This window comes from Solea senegalensis, linkage group LG14 (assembly GCF_019176455.1).
Source record: "Solea senegalensis isolate Sse05_10M linkage group LG14, IFAPA_SoseM_1, whole genome shotgun sequence".
In the NCBI taxonomy this organism is placed as follows: domain Eukaryota; kingdom Metazoa; phylum Chordata; class Actinopteri; order Pleuronectiformes; family Soleidae; genus Solea; species Solea senegalensis.
Window position 1 is genome coordinate 25,164,450 of NC_058034.1, and position 22,745 is coordinate 25,187,194.

General features: G+C 43.4%; 1 protein-coding gene across 2 annotated transcripts in view; it reads left to right on the forward strand.

Annotated features, from left to right (window-relative positions):
- nhsa (Nance-Horan syndrome a (congenital cataracts and dental anomalies)) overlaps nucleotides 1-22,745 on the forward strand; it is a 56,207-nt gene that overhangs the window by 22,731 nt on the left and 10,731 nt on the right. Inside the window, exons 2-4 of one of the 2 annotated variants that reach the window (XM_044043723.1) lie at nucleotides 20,192-20,344; nucleotides 21,377-21,492; nucleotides 22,562-22,624. In XM_044043723.1, coding sequence (XP_043899658.1) covers nucleotides 20,192-20,344; nucleotides 21,377-21,492; nucleotides 22,562-22,624 — 332 coding nt within the window. The remainder of the gene's footprint in view (nucleotides 1-20,191; nucleotides 20,345-21,376; nucleotides 21,493-22,561; nucleotides 22,625-22,745) is intronic. The other variant, XM_044043724.1, reaches the window with a different exon arrangement.

Genomic DNA, 22,745 nt, shown 5'->3' on the forward strand with positions numbered 1-22,745 from the left:
TTTAGGTTAGGTTAGGTTAGTTTAGGTCAGATTAGTTTAGGTTAGGTTAGTTTAGGTCAGCTTAGTTTAGGTCATGTTAGTTTAGGTCAGGTTAGGTTAGGTTAGGTTAGGGTGGTGGGACCAGCACGAGGACCACGTCCTCCAGTTTCAGTGTCCAGTTACCACAATGGATGAGGAGGAGTGAGGATTGGTACTCAGCCCTTCACCTCTCTCTCTCTTTCTCTCTGTGTTTCTTTCACTCACACACACACATGTTACAGGAGATTTCATAAGGTAGTGATCAGGGATGGAGGGAGGTAAACTCCGGCCTGGAGTCTTCTGTCAGGTCTGGACTGGAGTCACACAGTGAAACTCTGTACATTTGTCAGGAAAGAAAGTGTGTTTTTGTTTTTATTTTAGATCACGTGTGTTTGTGGTGTTTGTTACTCTGACATTCATGTGTTCACCAGTGAAAGGATGACACGAGCCGTTTACTTAACAAATAATGTCCCATAGAAAGGAGGGGAGGGGGAGGAGGAGGAGGAGGAGGAGGAGGGGAGGAGGGGGAGGAGGAGGAGAGTGAAAGGAGAAGACAATGAAATCATCTTTGCTTTGTTGTGTTGAGTATTAAGTCTGACCCTGATAGCAACACACACACACACACACACACACACAGAGTAACAATGCAGAGCGACGTGATTGGCTAACAGACCATGCACTTCTGACCAATCACAGCTCACTGTGTTAGATGATGCTGTGTTTGTAAACGACCTGCTCACACACACACACGCACATGGTGACATAAATAAATAAATCACTGTGTGTGTGTGTAGCTGGAGTCATGTCTTTGTTCTTGATTTGTGGTAAAAATATTAAGAAAATCAGAAAATTGACACTTAAATCAAAATAAAAGTAATATTATTATAGTTATTATTGTTGTTATTATTAATAATAACATTATTATTATTGCTATTATTGTTATAATACTAAAAGTAATAATAATATATTTTCCAGTTTGCTCTTATTTAAAAGTATTCTCTTCATTCAGACAAAACATTAATGTTTACTTTTTAGTAACATTGTCACAGTTCTTAAATCAAACACACCTCCCTGTTTATGATCTATAATTCATCATCATTGTTGGTGTTTTCACACACACACACACATGAATAAGCTTTAAACCTCAAGATTATTCCTGGAGGAAGTTTAATATTAACAGAGACGAAGTGGCTCCCTGATGATGATCTTTTACACTGAGATCAGAGGAAGTGATGTCAGTGATGTCAGTGATGTCAGGATGCCTGATGTCATGTGACTTGTCTTCACTGCAGCGCTGGCGTTGCATAACATGAGTGTGTGATGAGTGCATGTGCTGTGGCAGAGCTGCTGAGAGAGAACGTAGAAGCATTAATGTGTTTCTTAGTAACTTCATCCGAGTTTACATTAGCCTGAAGGAAACGTGAAGTTCAGACGTTCACATTAACACATTCACTTAATATACTGTGTGTTCAAGATCAAAGGATATTAGTGTTTCAGTGTAATGCTGGATGTCCTGAAAATATGTTTGAGACGGAGAGTGAGACAGACTTTTCCAACAGGAAAGTTTGTAAACTCTCCCACACACACACACACACACACTCACTCACTCACTCACTCACTCACTCATTCTCCCACATCAAAGTCCACAGAGAGAATCAGTGATTTTAACATCACACACACACGCCCCTCAGGTATCCGAAAATAGGCGCTGGAGCTCGGGCAGAGAGCGGCGCTCTGCCTGGTCCGGACCAGAGTCATTTGGGTTTTTTGAGGGGCGAACAAAATCGGAAAAACAGACAAAATTCATAATCCAACAGCTCTATATTTAGGAAAATAACAGCAACATTATTCTTTTTCTTAGCCACCAACTGCTCACTCTCCACCATGTCTCCACCACCCACGTTCACATGTCTGTTGTGATGCGTAGCGTGGGCGGGACAACACTATGTAGTACGTACATGTAAGGGGCGTGGCTGAGCAGCTGAACAAGGCTTGTAGACTCAGAGAGAAGCGGTCGGCAACATAAAAATAATATCTAATATACCAGTATGGTGATATTGTCTCAACTACATATCTCTTTCAAAAATATACTGTTATAACTCTTACTACTGGTATATCGGCCAGCCATAAAGTGTGTGATAGAAAAGCTCTGTTTGTTTTCAGAGCACTGAGGTTTTACAGAGAAGAGCTGCAGAGGTCAGTGAATAATAATGAAAGAAATTCCTCTCTCTCTCTCTCTCTCTCTCTCTCTCTTTCTTCTTACCGACCTCCTGTTTCAACTTTGTCCTGAATCCTGTGTTTTACGGGAAGAGACAGAGTGTAGAACTGTGAGCGTCACATCTTTAGCTATATAAGGTAAAGAAAAAAAAAGGAATAATAAAAAAGAAATCCTAGCATCAGAGAGAGAGAGAGAGAGCGACTGATCAGCTGATAAAGACAAAATGAAACATAAACACTGAGGCTCATCTTTGATGTGCACACACAAACACACACACACACACAGCTGCTGTTTATGTTCAACCACCAACACTAAAAAAAACACACTTTTCTTCACTGGTCCATTTAAAATGTGTGTGTCCAATGAAATGTGTCTCCATGCATCCACTCTCATGTAACAACATTCATCGCCATGGTGATGACTGTTAAACTGGTCTTTGTCCTGGTTCGTGCTTTCATTTCCTCGCTCGTGTCTTTTTGTTTACCGCCTTTAATTTGTTTAATTTTAAATCTGCGGTCGACATGGTCGCTATAGAAACGGTTGACCTTTGAGTCTCATCACCAGGTGGAGAAGTCCTGATGTTTTTAACGAGGAAAGAAACCTGTTTGGAGCCAACTAATAAATGTGGTGTAAGTTTGTAAAGCACTCACTCTCTCACACCAAAGTCCATGAGAAAATCAGTGATTTTAACATCACACACACAAGAGCTGTTGATCCACTGCTGCCTCCATCACTAAGTTCAGATCTTATTTTGTCACTTTGGCTTTTAAAAACCTTCATTCAGAATGAGCTCAGTGACACAAAGTGACCACACCAGCAAGTGAGGTGGCCGGGTGGCAGCAGCTCGACATGGACCTCGTCATCATCTTAGAGTACTCGCTACGCGGCCAAGTGGAGTCCAAACTAAACAGCATTGGAGACATCCTGTACGAGGAGTTCAGAAGCAGGTTTGGAGTAGTGGCTGGAAAGCAGAGTGCGGGCCAAAAGCAGAAGGGGAGAAGGGAGAGAGAGATTGAGCAATTGGTGAAGAGGCGGTGTCAGCTCCAGCTTCCTTCCCAGTGGAGGAAGGCAAGCAAGGAGGAGAAGGAGGGCCTGAAGCCACTGTGGGAGGAGGTGAAGAAGAACCTTGCCAGCCTGCGGAGGGCTGAGTGCATCCGCAAACGCAGAAGGCGGAAGGAGAAGGAGAGGGGCAGCTTCTTCAAGAACCCCTTCAAGCATGCAAGACAGCTACTGGAGGACAAGAGAAGCGGGAAGGTGGAAATCACACAATCAGAGCTGGAGAGTCACATCAGGGAGCAGTACAGTGACCCAGCAAAGTCAACTCCTCTGGGATCACCTGGTTATGTTCCTCGCCCAGCCCCCCATCCTTCTTGTTCAACGCAGATCTTCCAAAACTCAGTGAGGTATCAGAAGTTGTCCAGAAAGCGAGAGCAGCTTCGGCCCCAGGCCCCAACGGGATATCTTACAGGCTTTACAAGTACTGCCCAGGAGTCCAGAGACATCTGTGGAACATCTTGAGAGTGGCCTGGAGCTGTTACAGTTCTCATTACGAAGGAGGCAAACTCCACCACCATCGGCCAGTTCAGGAGCATTGCGCTCCTGAATGTTGAAGGGAAGATCTTTTTCTCCATATTGGCCAGGAGGATGACCACCTACCTCACCAGCAATGGTTACATCGACACCAGCTTTCAGAAGGCAGGCGTGCCAGGATTCCCAGGGTGCGTGGAATACTCTGCAGTAATATGGGAGCAGATCCAGAGAGCAAAAAGAGAGAGAGCAGACTTGCATGTGGTGTGGTTGGACCATGCCAATGCATATGGGTCTGTGCCCCACCAACTCATTGAGTATGTCTTGGACTTTTTCTACATCCCGGTCTGCATCAGACCCCTGGTAGCGAAGTACTTTAAAGACCTCAAGATGTGCTGCACCCATCAGGACTTCACCACAGGCTGGCAACAGCTGGAAGCTGCTATCGCCATGGGATGCTCGATCTCTCCCATCCCATTTGTTGCAGCCTTCGAGATCATCCTTAGAGGGGCAAGGAAAGTGGTTGGAGGAGTAAGGCTACCAACAGGTCAAAGGCTACCACCAGTGAGAGGCTATACGGACGACATTACCACCATCCTTCAGACAGCAGCATGCACAGTGAGACTGATTAAGAGGATTGACGAGCTTGTGGGGTGAGCGAGGATGAAGATTAAACCCGCCAAATCACGCAACCTGTCCTTGAGGAAGTCCCCTCCTCGGAGGCAGACAAGATGGATAGGCTGGCAAACTCGTTCATTAGGAAGTGGCTCGGACTGCCGAGATGCTTATCAGATGTTGGCCTCTTTGGCAGGAACATATTGCAGCTGCCACTGCGATCCATCAGCCTGGGATACAAGCAGGAGAAAGCCAGGATGGTGCTGGAACTGAGGGAATCCACTGACCAACTGGTGTCCAGATACAAACGGAGAGGAAGTGGAAAGCCCTGGAAGAGGTTGACATGGCGATCAGCAGGCTGAAACACCGTGAGGTAGTCGGCAGAGTCCAGGAGGGTCAAGCAGGCCTTGGGTCAAAAGGCCTCTTCTGGTCAAAGGCCTCCAAGGAAGAGCAGAAAGCCATGATGGTGGCACAAGTGACGAGGACCGTGCAGGAGGAACATCAAAGCGGTGTCACAAAGCCGGCAGGGAGGCTGGATGTCATGGGAAGGCACGACAGACAGGCCCTTGTCATGGTCTGACCTGTGGGTAGAGTGAGTGAGTGGCAGGTGAGGGCCTTGCAGCAAGCTTTTTTGGTGTTCAGAGGTGCACACTTGCACTCGGGCACCGGTGGAGCTGCGTCAGGCAGCAATGCCCAGCAGGAAGACCATCAGCCTGTATCTTCAAATAGCTCAGTGACACAAAGTGACCACACGAGGCAGCAGAGGACCAGCAACCCCTGTGTCCCCGCCAGCTAAAATCACTGATTTTCTCTATGGACTTTGGTGTGTGAGAGTGAGTGGTTTACTAACTTCACTTTCAATGATTTTAATGATTTCTTAATTATATGGAGCAAAGAATCAGAAAATATTCAGATAAAATTTTATTAATGATCAAACTTATTAACCACTTGTCAAAATAGTTATAATCGTTAATTTAGTAATGGACTAATAATGGATTAGTTGTTGCAGCTCTAATCATAAACAAGTTCACTCTGAGCCGTCACTTTTTAAACAGGAAACCAGTGAAGCTGCGTTTGTCAGACACAAAACTCTGGGATCACAGATGAAAGTTGAGTCTATGGGAACTTTCACTCTCAGGAAACTCGACACCTGCTGCATGTGAAGCATAAAAGCAGCAGCTCAGTGTCAGTGTCAGGTGACTGCAGGTGACAGGACGCCTGCGGTCATGTGACCAGGACACGCCGCTGTCTGTGGGAATCGTTCAGTTTCGCTCTGACACTTCACCGAGCCGACAGAACACGTCCATTCAATCAATACATCTGTGTTCATTATTTAAGTGTGTGTGTTCTTGTATGGGTATCTTTGTGGGGACCAAAAAACTTATATACCGAAGGAAGTGAGGACACTCCTAAAAAATGGATTTTTCAGGGTTAAGACCTGGTCTTAGGGATAGAATTGAGTTTAGGTTAAAGGTTAAGCTTAGACAGTTGAGATGGTTAAGGTTAGTGTAAGAGACTAGAGAATGTATTATGCCAATGAGTGTCCTCACTGTGAATGCTATTCAAACGTGTGTGTGTGTGTGTACCATATTTTGTGTTGTCAGCAGTTGCTGGTATGCAGACATCCGCACACACACACACATGGAGACACACCCTCAGTCCTGCAGCAGCTGTTTGTTCAGCTGGACTCGTGGCTCCACCTCCTCTTCTTTTGGGGGAGGAGCAGGAAAGGGCATGGATGTCAGCACACACACACACACACACACACACACAGAGAGCAGATGTTGTTCTGTGGAGAGAGCTCCAGGTTTAAGGGCTGCGGTGTTTTGATGGCTTGGCTGCAGCTTCTGCAGGTGCTTCAGGCCAGAAATGATTTCCTGAAACTGAGCCAGGTTTTTGTGTTCATTTATGTGTTGTGGTTGTGTTACTGGATCAGAGTTTCCACTGTGAGAACACATGCACGTTCATTGATACCAGATCAGCATCATGGCTGTCCAAGAAAAAAACAACAAGATTTTAGTCCCTTAACTAAAGGCTTGTGTAATAAAATCTATGTCAGTGTGAGTCTACGACATCTTCAGAACACGTTCACGTCTTTATCTCACTGTTATAGTTTTGTAGACATTATGAGGCTGACTTGTCGTGTCGGTGTGATCTTGTGGCCTCGTCTCGTCCTGTGGTCTGTTGAGAAAAAACCCATCTGGGTGAAAATGTGAACTATTCCACTTCTTCTGCAGCGCTGGTGGTCCTGTTCATGCTACCACCCAAACACAGTGGAGCTGAGAGTGAAGGAAAGAGAAACAGCTCGTCATTCACAAACACAGACACAGCAGCTTCTCTTCCTTTCTGGGACTGTTCAGGTCGTATGAGGTTCAGACTTGTACAACCTCACTCCCACTGGTCAACAGCAAACCTTATAAACCTGGCGTTGAACTCTGACCACTGAGAATGTGTGAAGTCAGCAGTCACTTCTGGGTCAAATGATTCTGCATCATTTCAGGTGAATTCACCTCCCTGTGTTAGCGACACATTCACATGAATAGAAATATCAACTGAAATAAAACGTGCAAAATAGTAACCATAGTATTTTATACACATATTTTACATGTGGGTGAAAAAAACAACAACACTGGTGACGGTAAAGATGTTTATCGTCTTTTTTTAGTTTTAAAATCCAGACTGAAAAGTCCACAGAGAAGATCAGTGATTTTAACATCACACACACACAGGAGTGGTTGATCCACTGCTGCCTCCATCACTAAGTTCTATGTGTGTTTGAAATCCTTTGTTCAGATTGACCTCAGTGACATAAAGTGACCACACGAGGCAGCAGAAGACCAGCAGCTCCTGTGTCCCTGTGATGTTAAAATCACTGATTTCTGTGGTTTACAAACTTCACTTTCCTGTCTGTCTGTCTGTCTGTCTGTCTGACAGTGAGATAAAGACGTGTTCTGAAGATATGGTAGACTTACACTGACACAGCAATTACTCAGTTACACGTTTGTGAAGTGGCTCAGGTCTGGACCTGAAATGTCTCTTTAAAGCCTGAACCACAATGTAGCACTTTTGTCCTCCATGTTTGTTTTCCTGTAGTCATGTCGCTTTTATAAAGTGCTTTTTAATGACGTCTGTCTGTCTGTCTGTCTGTCTGTCTGTCAGTGTTTGCTTTAGTGCTGCTCTGTTTTCCTATGTCACTCCACTTGACTTTGACATTGATCTGTGGGTGTTTCCACTCACATCAGTCTTTCATGTTTGTTTTTACACCAAACAAGAGACCGAGGTGCTTTTCTTGTTTGGTTGAAGAAGAATCAGGATTCTTCACAGGTGTCGTTTACGAGCTGGAACCAACATCTGGATTTGTCCACATGTTGAATGAATTAATACTGTGAAATGTCACATTTGGTTTGGTCGCGCTAATCATGACGTTTTATATTGTCTGTAAACACTGTTTTGTCCTGCTTCTGTTTGTCTCCATGTGTCAGCGAGACAACGTTACACTGTCACCACATTCTCTGCAGAGTGTGTCATCGTCACTGAGGCTGCAGCACGACAACAACAATTCATACACTTTACCACGACACAACAATTCATACACTTTACCACGACACAACGACAATTCATACACAACAATTCACCTATTGGCCAACAACAATTAAGTACTTTATCCGACACAACAACGCATAATTCATACACTTTACCACACAGCGACAATTCATACACTTTACCACGACAATTCCACACCCGCGACACAACAACAATTCATACACTTTACCACAACACAAATTCCATAATTCATACACTTTACTACTCTATTACTAACCCACACACTTTACGACAATTCATACACTTTACCACACACAACAATTCATACAACAATTCATACGCACCGCCACAGCACCAGATTCCTTACACTTTACGCGACACAACAACAATTCATACACTTTACCACAACACAAATCGACAATTCATACGCTTTACCACCGCGACTACACGACAATTCATACACTTTACTATGACACAACAACAATTCATACACCATACAACAATTCATACACTATCATCCACACAACAACAATTCATACACTTTACCACGCGACACAACAACAATTCATACACTTTACCACAACACAACGATTCATACACTTTACCACGACACAACAACAATTCATACACTTTACTACCTACACACCGCGACGATTAACAATTCATACACTTTTACTGACACAGCCCATATTCATACACTTTACCACGCCACACAATTCATACACTTTTAGCACAAGACAACATACGCTTTACACTTCCATTAATAACAAATAATTCATACACTGTACCATTTATCACAACGACAATTCATACACTTTACCAATTTACACAACAATTCATACACTTTACCACAACACAACAACAATTCATACACTTTACCGACACAACGCATAATTCATACACTTTACCACTTCACACAACAATTCATTTACACTTTACCACACAACAATTCAAGTACACTTTACCACTATTAACAATTCATAATTTACCACAACACAACAATTATACACTTTTACTACGACATTACATAACAACAATTCATACACTTTTATCACAACACAACAACAATTCATACACTTTACCGACACAAACAACAATTCATACACTTTATCACTTACACAACAACAATTCATATACACTTTACCACGACACAACAACAATTCATACACTTTACCCGCGACACAACAACAATTCATACACTTACCACTTAATAATAACAATTCATACACTTTACTACTTACGACAACAACAACAATTCATACACAACAATCTACTCCTTTTACCACGACACAACAACAATTCATACACTTTACTACCACAATAACAATTCATACACATACACTTTATCACGACACAACAACAACAACAATTCATACACTTTATCACGACACAACAACAATTCATACACTTTATCACGACACAACAACAATTCATACACTTGACTGCGAGTTCAAGAAACATTGGTGCAGAGACTGTAACGCCTCCCAGAGGGGAGTGGGGGAAACAGTCTGTGGTTGGGGCACTGTGTCCGTCGTCTGCCTCAGTTTCACGGCGCCTTGTCTCACTCACAGTGCTGTGTGAGTGAGAGGGGGAGTGGCTACAGTGGAGCGGTGAGAGCCTATGTGTGCTTCTTTTAAGATGTAAAATGGTTTGTTTTTTCATAGAGCTTTTCTAGTCTTGAGGTCCACTCAAAGAACGTCAAACTTGGCTCTGCACTCAGTCTTGCCCGTCGCAAAACACCTGTCAGTTTGAAATCAATTGACCTTCGGTTTGAGAGATATATGCGAGTGACACACACACAGACAGACGTTCCTGGAATTTATATATAGATAACCAAACATTTAGTTTAATAACCAAACAAACATCTACAGTGTTAAATTATAACAAGATTCTTCTCATACTGTGTTTTCTTTCTTTCTTTCATGACTCTGCGACTTTTCTGCTGACGATCAACAGGTAAGTGACCATTTATTTTTATTCTAAGTTCATTTTTCATGTCTGAACATGTGTCACTGCTCAGGATTCCTGATCACTGCAGAGTTTTAAAAACATATTTGAAATATTGTTTGAGGAAAACATTTTGACTTCAGCGTGTGTGTGTGTGTGTGTGTGTCCAGATGGTTTGTGTTGAAGCACAAACTGAATGTCATCACAGACATGTTTGTGGGACAGTTTGGCTCAGTTTGGCTCAGTCTGGTGCCGCTCCCTCTTAATGACTGTCCCACAGACACGGAGAGGTCAATCTGGACCATGATGCTGACCTCAGTCTGACTGAATCTGATTCCATCACAGTCATCGTCTCTGTCTCTGGTTGTCTCTGCTCTGGTTATCTCTCATTGTCTCTGCTCTGGCCGTCTCTGGTTGTCCCTGGCCGTCTCTGGTTGTCTCTGGCCATCTCTGGTTATCTCTGGCTGTCTCTGGCCATCTCTGGTTGTCTCTGGCTGTCTCTGCTCTGGTTGTCCCTGGCCGTCTCTGGTTGTCTCTGGCCATCTCTTGGTTGTCTCTCATTGTCTCTACTCTGCTGTCCCTTGTTGTCTCTCATTGTCTCCCTGCTCTGGTCGCTCTCTGGTTGTCTCTCATTGCTCTACCTGGCTGTCTCTGGTTGTCTCTTCTGGTTGTCTCTGCTCTGGTTGTTCTGGCGTCTCTGGTTGTCCCTGGCCATCTCTGGTTGTTCTCTGCTCTAGTTGTCTCTGCTCTGGCCGCCTCTGGTTGTCTCTGCTCTTGTTGTCTCTGGCTGTCTCTGGTTGTCTCTTCTCTGGTTATCTGGCTGTCTCTGGTTGTCTCTGCTCTGGTCGTCTCTTGCCGTCTCTGGTTGCCTCTGCTCTGGTGGTCTCTGCAGGACTTGTCTTTGTTGTCTTGACTGAACCAAACATCGTCATAGATGGACAGATTCTGCAGGGACAAAGAGAGCTGGATCCTGATGAAAGATTGATCTCCTTTGTTTTTGTTGGCGTGGAAAGATGAATTCATCCTCTCATCCTGTCTGTGTTCCCAGAGAACAAAAAACTCTTTAGCTTCACCTATTTTTTTCATGTTCCCGTAAAAACCTGGAGGGCTTGAGTTGACGTGACCTCCTCCTCCTCCTCCTTTATGATCCTGCACCTCGTCTTTAACTTGTTCACTTTTTCACACGCCCACTCAGAGGCCCCGCCCCCTCTTGAGGTTCCGCTAAGACGGCGGGAACACAAGCGGGACAAAAGCAGGAGGTCAAAGGACGAGCGTTTTCATTTGTGAGACTAATAGACCTGGTTTTACCTGCGGGGGATGGAAAACCCGGAGAGGAGATCCGCCCAGACACACCCCTTCCTCCTGTGTGTGTGTGTGTGTGTGTGTGAGAGCAGCAGCTGCAAATATCTGTGAGTAATCAGGAGGAGGATCTGTAAAATCAACTGCACGCTGATTTAAGAGATTGTGTTCATGTTTGTTTGTTTTTGGGGGGTAATGACACTTTTCCACCACACGGTTCCAGCTCGGCTCGATTCTTTTCTTCTCCATCAATGATGTGTCCAACTTTAGATCAGTTAAAAGGACTTACAAAATCTAACTTAAGCTCCAAAATCTGCTTATAATTCCAAATTCTATTTATAATTCCAAAATCTACGTTAAGTTCCAAAATCTACGTTAAGTTCCAAAATCTACTTATAATTCCAAAATCTGTTTATAATTCCAAAATCTGCTTATAATTCCAAATTCTATTTATAATTCCAAAATCTACGTAAAGTTCCAAAATCTACTTAAAGCTCCAAAATCTACTTAAAGCTCCAAAATCTACTTATATTTCCAAAATCTACTTATATTTCCAAAATCTACTTATAGTTCCAAAATCTACTTATAATTCCAAAATCTGCTTATAATTCCAAAATCTACTTAAAGTTCCAAAATCTATTTATAATTCCAAAATCTACTTATAATTCCAAAATCTACTTTCAGTTCTTACAATTTCCTTTAAAGCATTTTACAATGAAACCTGGTCCCAGTGACAAAGAGATAAAAATCAAATATAAATATAACACAAATCAATGTTTTTTTAAAGATTAAAGAAAACAATTATTTTATAATATTAATAAAGAGATTAATGTCACATTTATAAGCAGAGCTGTTAACGGTTTGAATAAAAGCAGAAAACATAAATAATCATCATCATCATCATCTGCCTCCAACAGATTAAATCATAAATCATCCTGAACAGTTGAACCCTCGTTAAATCTGAGTGAAATCATCTGGAAAGTGAAGTGGTGAAAAAACCTCACACTTGGTTTCCACGGCGACACAAACACGTCTTCTGATCTTTGACTCACACTCGACTAAAAACAGACACGAGTCGTACGTGCAGGGTCACTGAGCTCCTGCGACCTTTGACCTCCTGACCTCTAAACACCTCATTATCAGGCGTGTAAACAGAGCGGGAGGTCACTTACTGCACTTCACTTTCTAATTTCAAAATAAAAGACTATGTTTTAATGACTTTAATATTAAGGTGTAATTAATTACGTCTTTTTTTTAACTGATCTACAGATAAATAAAAAACTATCAGAGTGTTTGTGTGTATACATCAGCAGAGCAGGGGCGGGCGGAGACAAGAAGCTTTTATTTGAATGTGTGAAGTGTTTTGTGGATGATTCTTTGTGATTCCAGTCACCTCACTCGCTCGATGTTGTCTGTGTCAACGTAAGACAAAGCACTTCCTGTGTGCAGCGCGAGATGTAAACTCTGTGACACTGTTAAGCACAAAGAGATTCGTGTAGAGCTGAGAGACTTGATCAACACCATGCGATGTGAATATCGCTATCACACGCTGCGTAACGCCACTTTAGCGATCTCCTACGCCTCCTCTCTGTGACATGTTCTGCGCTCTCTGGAGGTTCCAGCCTGGAAAGGATCTGCTCCACTGCTGCAGGAGGATCTTCAGGAGATCTGCAGGAGGATCTGCAGGAAGATCTTCAGGAGGATCTGCAAGAGGATCTTCAGGAGGATCTGCAGGAAGATCTGCTGGAGGATCTTCAGGAGGATCTGCAGGAGAATCTTCAGGAGGATCTGCAAGAGGAAGATCTTCTTCAGGAGGATCTGCAAGAGGATCTTCAGGAGGATCTGCAGGAAGATCTTCAGGAGGATCTGCAGGAAGATCTTCAGGAGGATCTGCAAGAGGATCCTCAGGAGGATCTGCAGGAAGATCTTCAGGAGGATCTGCAGGAAGATCTTCAGGAGGATCTTCAGGAGAATCCTCAGGAGGATCATCAGGAGAATCCTCAGGAGGATCTGCAGGAAGATCTTCAGGAGGATCTTCAGGAGGATCTGCAGGAAGATCTTCAGGAGGATCTTCAGGAGGATCTTCAGGGTCAGGAAAGGTCCCTGTGTGCAGCTGCTCGCTCTCAGATTTCCTCCAGACGAAGTCTTATAAGTCAGCGTGGTTTGTGTGTGTCTGTGTTTAGGAAGTGAATAAACACGAGGAATGATGATGAGACGGTTCCTCGTGTCGCAAGAGGGAATTTTTGAGGTTTGAGTCAACAGGGGCGTTTCAGCAGATCAAGGCCTCTTGATTGTAGACGGGTGGGTGAGGGGGTGAATGAATGAGTGAGTGTGGGTGGGTGTACAGCTGAATAACATCAACATGGATTTATTTTGAAACTGACTCTAAATTCTGTATCTGACCACCTTTAACCCCCTGTTTTGCCATTCATCCATTCATTCACATGTGCAGCCCTTTTTCTGTCTCACATCCTTCACACACACTGTTGACACAGCCGTCAGCAGCAGCGTGGGGTTAAGTGTCTCACTCGGGGTCACATTGTCAGACTAGCAGAGCTGGGAATTGAACCCTTGACCTCTACCACTCATCTATTGTTGCCTAAAGCAAATGTTATCATGATCAGACAGACTTTCCAACAGGAAACTGAAGTCTGTAAACCACTCACTCTCTCACACCAAAGTCCACAGAGACAATCAGTGATTTTAACATCACAGGGACACAGGAGCTGCTGGTCCTCTGCTGCCTCGTGTGGTCACTGTGTGTCACTCACGTCAATCTGAACAAAGGATTTCAAACACTGAAGTGACAAAATAAGATATTTGAACTTAGTGATGGAGGCAGCAGTGTGTGTGTGTGTGTGTGTGTGTGTGTGTGTGATGTGTGATGTGTGCGCGGTTTGTGTGTGCGTGTGTGTGGGCGCGGTGTGTGTGTGCGGTGTGTGTGTGTGTGCGCGGTACGCAGCAGCAGTGTAAAAGCGCAGCGCAGCGCAGTGTGTGTGTGTGTGTGTGTGTGCGCAGGTGTGCGTGTGTGTGTGTGTGTGTGTGTGCGTGTGTGTGTGTGTGTGTGTGTGTGTGTGCGTGTGTGTGTGATGGGATTTTCCCGCTGCGTCTCCACCAGCACGCTCTCACGTTCTCACCTCATGTCAGGGAATATCGTACACACACACACACCTGCAGTGATGTCACTGACTGTGTTTAAAATAATCTGAATCATGATTTACACAGAGTGAACGTGTGTCACAGATTACAGGATTAATAAAGTCAGACATTTATTCACTGATGTCTTTAGAACATGAAGTATAGTATAGATATATTTATTTTAAAACTCTGTTACTGTACAACACACACACACACACACACACACACACACGACATTCATGAAGCCATGACTGAGGAGGGCAGAGGAGAGCAGCATCAGGCTGCGGCACGGGCTCCTTTAAACCCCGCCCCCTCCTGAAGGCCTCCTGGTTCCCAGCATCACATTCCAGGCTGAGGTCACAGAAGCTCCTCCACATCAAAGCTAAGCTGCAGGTGAAGCTGTGGTAAAAACAAAAGAGGGAGGAGCAGGAATCAGCGCTCGTTCTCAGTCATAAAAATTAGCCCGTTAGGATTTTATTGCGGCCTTCATGTCCTCATTATGACACATGCTTGAAATTCTTAAAACTCCCTTTTTTCAGGGGCTGACACGTGGATTTCAAACTTCATTGTTGATCTCTTTCTGTCTCTGTGAGACAGACTTTACCAACAGGAAAGGGAAGTTTGTAAACCACTCACTCTCCCACACCAAAGTCCACAGAGGAAATCTGTGATTTTAGCTCACAGGGACACAGGAGCTGCTGCTCCTCTGCTGCCTCGTGTGGTCACTGTGAGTCACTGACGTCAATCTGAACAAAGGACGGAGGTGATGGAGGCAGCAGTGGATCAATAAAATCACTGATTTTCTCTGTGGACTTTGGTGTGGGAGAGTGAGTGATTTACAAACTTCACTTTCCTGTCTGACAGTGAGATAAAGACGTGATCATGTGACATTGACATCGACACAGTTCTCTTCTTCTTGGCTACATCACGACAACACGACGTGCTTTCACTGCAGACTTTCAGCTCTGAGGGTCACAATCAGGTGAGCGCTGTGGAAGTGTAGAGAGCCAAAAATAAGAGAACTGTGTCGACGAGCTCCATCTGCTGCTGTAGGTCATCAGCATCAGCATCATCATCAGCAGCAGCAGCAGCATCAGCAGCAGCATCAGCTGGGAGGATGTGGGCTCAGAGGGGATTATCAGGCAGACGGCTCATATTCTGCGGCTCATTGTGTTGTAGTGATCAAACCTCAGAGCGTCGGGACACAGTTTCCAGCTTCAGGAAAGAAGTAGATGATAAATCTGTTTTCACGTCGAGTCGAGTGAGTAGTTGTTATTCATCGCCGTTTGGTTGTTTGTGTGAAAAATGACGCATCAGATGTTCTCCTGTTAGCATGTTAGCATGTCTCTAATCTAAAAACAATAAAAATAAGAGACCATCTTTGTCTGATTTATGTGTTGTCTCGTGCCACGGTTCCCAAACTGTGGTACGTGTACCTCCAGTTGTACCTGAGCTCCCTCTAGTGGTAGGAAAATACTTTTCGACTGTGTTGTCCAGGGAAATGGAAATTCCAAGATCTCTGTCTCACCAAAACAATTGCAAAGATCCCGAGGACATTCACTCGTCCAGAATCAACAAAAGTGGACGCCATCATGGACAAAGACGCTCACATCTTAAACTGTGTCAGCACATTCTGTCCTTGAATTAGAGGGAATTGGTCCTGGAAAGTCCTTGAATTTGTCAAACGTGTGGGAACCCTGGATTAAATGTTTTTTTTAAAAACATCTGCACTCAGTTCCTCTGCTGTGGGTCAGGGGGTCAGCGTGGTCCCAGTGTTAGTCTGGATTAACACTCACACCATAAACAGATTAGTCCAGTCACAGTCAGAGCCCGGTGGTTGTTGACCATCTGTACCCAGCACTGACTGGGGAAAGGGAAGGTGACACTGGGGGAGGAGGAGGAGGAGGAGTCTGAGCAGATGTTCCACTGGAGTTGTAGGTCAGTCAGTGTGGCAGTGGACGTTGCTGTGAGGACACGAAGGACACGGGACACAGGGACAGCTGAAGTCTGTCATTTACATCCAGAAGGTGGTGTATCAGTCACCAGAGCTGCACGTAGAACTCTGATGTCATCAGATGTTTATTTTACTTCCGTTTTTCCATGCTGACTGAGCTGTGAGCGCCCCCTGCTGCTGAGAACTAGTGTCACACTCTCAGTGTGATCACGTCTTTAACCGAAGTCTGTAAAGCACTCACTCTCCCACACCAAAGTCCACAGAGAAAATCAGTGATTTTAACATCTCCATCACTAAGTTCTAATGTCCTATCTTGTAAAATTGACGTTTAAATCCTTCACTCTGATCAACTTCAGTGACACACAGTGACCACACGAGGCAGCAGAGGACCAGCAGCTCCTGTGTCCCTGTGAGCTAAAATCACTGATTTTCTCTATGGACTTTGGTGTTGGCGTGTGAGTGCTTTACAAACTCCAGTTTCCTGTCAGAAAGGGCTGTTTTATGGTGAGATAAAGACGTCAACATATTCTAAAAGCTATTAAAATCATGTGGCATGTGGCAATACCTCATACGACCACACAAACCTGGTCCCAGTGTGGTCCTCGCATGGTCTGCGCAGTCAGAAAGTTCTGTGCTCACTGAAAACAGCCACATCTTCACATTTTCTTCAAAAACACAATCTTGACAATCCTGACACATTTTCTTCTTCTACTATCTGAAGTGTGAGCCGATGACTGACATGTGTGGCTATGATTTCCCAGACCACGAGCAAATTGTAGGTGTGTGAGAGTGTGGGTGTGGGTGTGGGTGTACGGGGGTTTGGCTCCTGTCTGGGCCAATACTCTGTAAATTACAAGGCAGAGGCAGTCTGAGCATTCATCCTTTCATCCCCTCCTCCTCCTCCTGGCCTGCAGCGTGGCTGGCAGTGCTGACAGTGTTGAGGTTATTGGGGGATGATCCTCCTGCAGATGAAGCGGAGGAGGAGGAGGAGAGATTGATAGGCTGTGTCAGGGGCAAAGATAATAGATGGTGTGTTTTCACCTTTCCAGGAAAGTTCATTCCTGGTAAAAAAAAAAAAAATGTGTGAAAAGTATTATAATTAAAGGAGGTTGTTTAAAATCCTCTTGTCTGCATAACAGCACTAAGACATGTGCTTATCAACTCAGGGGAAATCTATGTTATGGAATAGAAGTGGGCCTATGATTGACCCTTGAGGTACACCACAGTTAATCGGAGATGACGATGAGTTCCTAATGTGGACGGAGAAGCTTCTGTTCTTGAAATAAAAGTCTAAAACTGGACTCTGAAACTGACTTTCAGAGGTCGAGCCGTTCTAAGAAAAGAGGGAGAGAGAAAAGAAGGACAAAGAAAAAGAGAACTTTATTTATTTTGATGTAAACATTTGAAAAACAATTTTAACTTGCAAAAGTCGAGCAAATCTATAAACAATAAAAAATGACAAAAGAAAGACAGAGAAAGGGAAAGTTTCCTGTTACAGTGTCGCACTCTTCCTTCCCATGTGTCGTCTCTTTCTCATCCTCATATTAATGATGTTTGATTCCAACAATCATGCAAACATTTGCAAGAGTAAGTCATTCGTAGATAATTAAAGACACTGTCCCACGTGTTAAAACAAAGGAACGCACTTGAGCTGCTACTGATTGTTCTTCAGTAGTTGTTTGTGAAAGAGTGAATTATTGGAGAATCATTGTGAAGAGGAGTGAGTCATCTGCATAGAGGATGATATTCACGATAAAAAAAAAACACTGAAGCATTGTGTGTAAACCAATTTTTCTGGAACTTATTAACCTAAAAGATCACCTTCAGTATCACATTAAGGAATTAACATTAATGCCTTATTATGTTATAAGTCTTTTACTTAAGTAATATTATTTAAAAAAAGTGACTTCAACTTCCACCAGTTATTTTCTGGTCACATACTTTTAATCAAGTATCACTTCATATCCTTAGTAGCAGTCTTTGTATAAAGTAGACTTACTTACTTAAAGTATAAGTAAGTAAGTCTACTTTATACAAAGACTGTTACTATGGACTGAGAAGGAGGTGAAAAGTCTAAAACTGGACTCTCTGGTCACAAACTCTGACCCACAGAAGTGTCTAAAGAGAATCTGTTGTGTAGTTTAGAAGAACACCTGACCAGTGTTTCCTCCACAAATGGACTTTCTTCTCTTCAGGCACTGATGATTCACTCACTCATTTCACTGAAGAGTGAACAGATGACTGAGTGAAGTAAAAAGGAAAGTGCTGCTATGTTTCAGAGAGAGATGTGTGTGTGTGTGTGTGTGTCCTAGTTGTTGTTGTCAGATGGTTCTTCATGTTCTGGAGACCTTGAGGGTGTCACAGCCGGGCCAACAGTTCATATCTCAACAGGGAGGAGGGGAGAGGAGGGGAGAGGAGGGCAGGGGGCGGGGCTTACAAACACATTTGACCTCAACACTCATCAGATAAGCATCATAGATCGACCGTGTGGTCGCTGATGAATATGAATATGCAGTAAATGAGTTACAGTAAATGCAGATGAATTAAAACGACGTATACAAAATACAGCAGAGCAGTAAATAATATTTAAATTTATGAGTTCCTCTCAATCAAAATCAGCTGTGGGACGTCTCCCTCTGCTCCATTAACCCTCACATACTGTTGGTATTTCATGTCTTCACAACAAGGTCTCAGATGAAGAAGAAGAATGTGAGTCGAGCTATAAATCTATGAATTAGCTAAACATTAGTTTGGAAAAAACGTGTGTCTCTTTGAACCGCTCACTCTCCCACACACACACACACACACTTTAAGATATTGTAGACAGTGTAGAAAGTGGATAAAATCCTTTTTTTCATCAGAAATAAACAATAGAAATTAAAAATTCTCCATTCCTGTTTTAAAACAAGTGGGAGAATAAATGTTAAAGTTTCCTTTTCTTCTTTTCAGCATCAGAATGTGTGTCGATTGTGCAGCTGCAGCTAATAGCATTAGTAAACAGGTTTGTTGTCCTGCTGCTGACACATAATCTGATTACCTCACCTCTCCTTTCCCCAGAGTTTCCCTCTGATTCACAGCTGGGATTTGAAATCCCTCCTTTTTCTTCCTGATCCCAGAGTATTTCAGACGCTCGGCACCGCACTGTCGCCAAACTGGAAAGACCATTAGCTGCATTTTTCTGAGTCTGCACGCTTCACCTTAATAACGTTAGCCGCTGGAAAACCACAAATATGTCCGAGTGGAAATTTAAAGATTTGCTGAGCAGAACACGAGCAGCTGAACACACGGGATGAAAGTTACATGTGCTTTTCATCATGAATGTGACAGTCAATCTGTATTCATGTAGAACTTTTCCTGCAGATTAAGTGCTTTATCTCACATGATAACAAGATCCCCACACACACACAGTGGACGAGGATCAAGGACTCATGCAAGTTTGAAGTTTTCTGAGGGGAAAAAAAAGACAGAATTCTGAGAATTCTTTAATCTCATAATTCAGGCATTTTTTCTTCAGAGATCTGAGAGTCCGAGGTTAAAAGTTGGAATTCTCTGAAAAAAAAATTGTTGGAAAAATGTCAGAATTCTAACTTTAATCTCATAATTCAGACTTTTTCCCTGAAAATATTTTTCTTTACTCAGAAATCTGAAAAAAAATGCAAGAATCTGAGGTTAAAAGTCAGAATTGTGAGCATTGAGCAGAAATTTGAGGAAAAACATTGGAATTCTGAGATTATTTTAAGTTATCTGTGATTACAGTGGAATTCTGAGAATAAAGTCAACATTCTGAAAAAGGGTAAAAAGGTCAAAACACTGGACTGTGGACAAAAAGACATCCCTCACATTCTCCAGTTAACTGACCTGTGTTCTAAAACACAAAGGTTTAATCTGGTTTAATCTGGTATAATCTGACCTGCTCTGTTTTTATTCCACAGCGGTGTCAAACCTGGACGTGGAGAGTAAACTGACGACACATCACCGAGCGCCGTGGCAACAGCAGAGGAACGTCCTCCACCCGTCCACCAGACCAGCATGTGTGGACGAGCTCCACGGACGAGCCGAGCTCAACCTGTGGATGCTGCACCGAGGTCAGCCCAGCTCTGTCTGTCTCACTGTCTGTCTGTCTCACTCTCACACTCACAGCTGATAGAAACCTCTGTATGTTGAGCATCTGTGGATGTCACATGACACGTTGGCAGGAAAGTCACCGTCAGTGTTTGTCAAATGTGGAAATGACGATTGTTTTTGTCCACAAACTAAAAAAGAGACTAAGTTTGAATGATTTCTTTGTTTTTATGGAGCAAAGAAACCAGAAAATATTCACTTTTAAGAAGCTGAAAAATCATGTTTTTAATGATTGAAAACTTTGAATAATGACTTAAATAATCAATAACATGTTGATTTTCTTTAATTAAACTGTCTTAGAAGCTTCAGAATAAGTCTCATAGTGATCTCATGTATATAGTGATATCGTGGAAATGTTCTCAAATGTCAAAATGATTCAGTTAGAACGATGTCTCCACCCCCTCATTCACTCTGTCATGCTGCCCTCTAGTGGCCTCATTGTGCAGCTGCATCCTGGACAAGCGGGGCATGCGTGTGTGTGTGTGTGTGTGTGTGTGTGTGTGTGTGTGTGTGTGCGTGTGAGTGCGTGTGTGTGTGTGTTTGTGTGTGTGCGTGTGTGTGTGTGTGTGTGTGTGGCGTGTGTGTGTGTGAGATGAAGTGACACACAGCATGTGTTTGTGTGTGTGCGTGTGAGTGTGTTTGTGTGTGCGTGTGTGTGTGTGTGAGATGAAGTGACACACAGCATGTGTTGTGTGCAGTGAGTGTGTGTGTTTGTGTGTGTGTGTGTGTGTGTGTGAGATGAAGTGACACACAGCATGTGTTTTGCGTATGTGTGTGTGTGTGTGTCGTGTGTGTGTGTGTGTGTGTGTGTGTGTGTGTGTGATGAAGTGACACACAGCATGTGTGTGCGTATGTGTGTGTGAGTGTGTGTGTGTGTGTGTGTGATGAAGTGACACACAGCATGTGTGTGTGTGTATGTGTGAGTGGAGTGTGTGTGTGTGTGTGTGTGTGTGAGATGAAGTGACACACAGCATGTGTTTGTGTGTTTGCTGCAGATCAACAGAGAGGACGATCGGGCAGCAGCGAGCACAGAGTGACCATCTCCATCTCAGCCGTGCCGCCGATGCCCCTGTACCCTTCTCCTCACCTCAGAGCCACGGGTTTAACCACGGTGAGGTCATGTGTGAACTCAAAAGTTACTGCTGTCCATTTATGATAAGATCTCTGAGGACAGAGGTTAAAGGGATAGTTCAGGGACTTTGTGTGGATGTGTGTGTATGTGTGTGTGTGTGGATGTGTGTGTGTGTGTGTGGATGTGTGTGTGTGTGTGTGTGTGTTCCAGTTGTGGAAGTTTCAACTAGAATGTGAGTGAGGACACCAGAAAAAAATGGATTTTAGCCTCTGAACAAAAGACTCGGATAATAACATCTATGTCAGTGTGAGTCTATGACATCTTTAAGAACATGTTCACGTCTTTATCTCACTGTCAGACAGGAAACCACTCACTCTCCCACACCAAAGTCCACAGAGAAAGTCAGGGACACAGGAGCTGCTGGTCCTCTGCTGCCTCGTGTGGTCACTTTGTGTCACTGAGGTCAATCTGAACAAAGGATTTCAAAAGCCAAATTGACAAAATCAGACATTAGAAGTTAGTGATGGAGGCAGCAGTGGATCAACAACTCCTGTGTGTGTGATGTTAAAATCACTGATTTTCTCTGTGGACTTTGGTGTGGGAGAGTGAGTGTTTTACAGACTTCACTTCCTGTCTGACAGTGAGATAAAGACGTGAACATGTTCTTAAAGATGTCGTCGACTTAAACTGACGTAGATTTTGTTCTATGACTTTTTTAATAAGTGGATAAAATCGTTTTTTTTGTTTGTTTTTGTTGTTTTCACTGAAAAAAAACACCTTTATTACCAGGTCTGAAACAGAGCGTCACTCAGATGTTGAATTATCTTTGAATCCTTCACAGTATTCACATCAAAATGTCTTTAAATATGTGACTTACTTTCATAATGTTTGTTTTTTAATTGATTTAATGTTGATAAATAAAGGGCACACACTCACACTCACATCAGTGTGCAGTGATGTTGTTTCATGAAGTTTCATGTGACAGCAGCAGTGTTCTTATTGTTACCTCTCATCACACACGTAGCAACAGTTTCCCCACATTCATGTCACAGTTCACCTCCTGAGTTCATGTATTCATGTTTGATTTCTTTATTGTCCTGTAATTCAGTTTGAATCCACACGCTCCTCCTCCCCCACCGAATGTTGTCGCTTATCTCCCTGGAGCAGAAAGGTACAACTCACAGCTCCTCCTCCTCCTCCTCCTCCTCCTCGTCTTCCTCTACCTCCTCCTCACCTGCTCTTGTTGGTTTGACTTCTTCTAATGATCATAACAAAGCGTCTCTCTCGTGCAT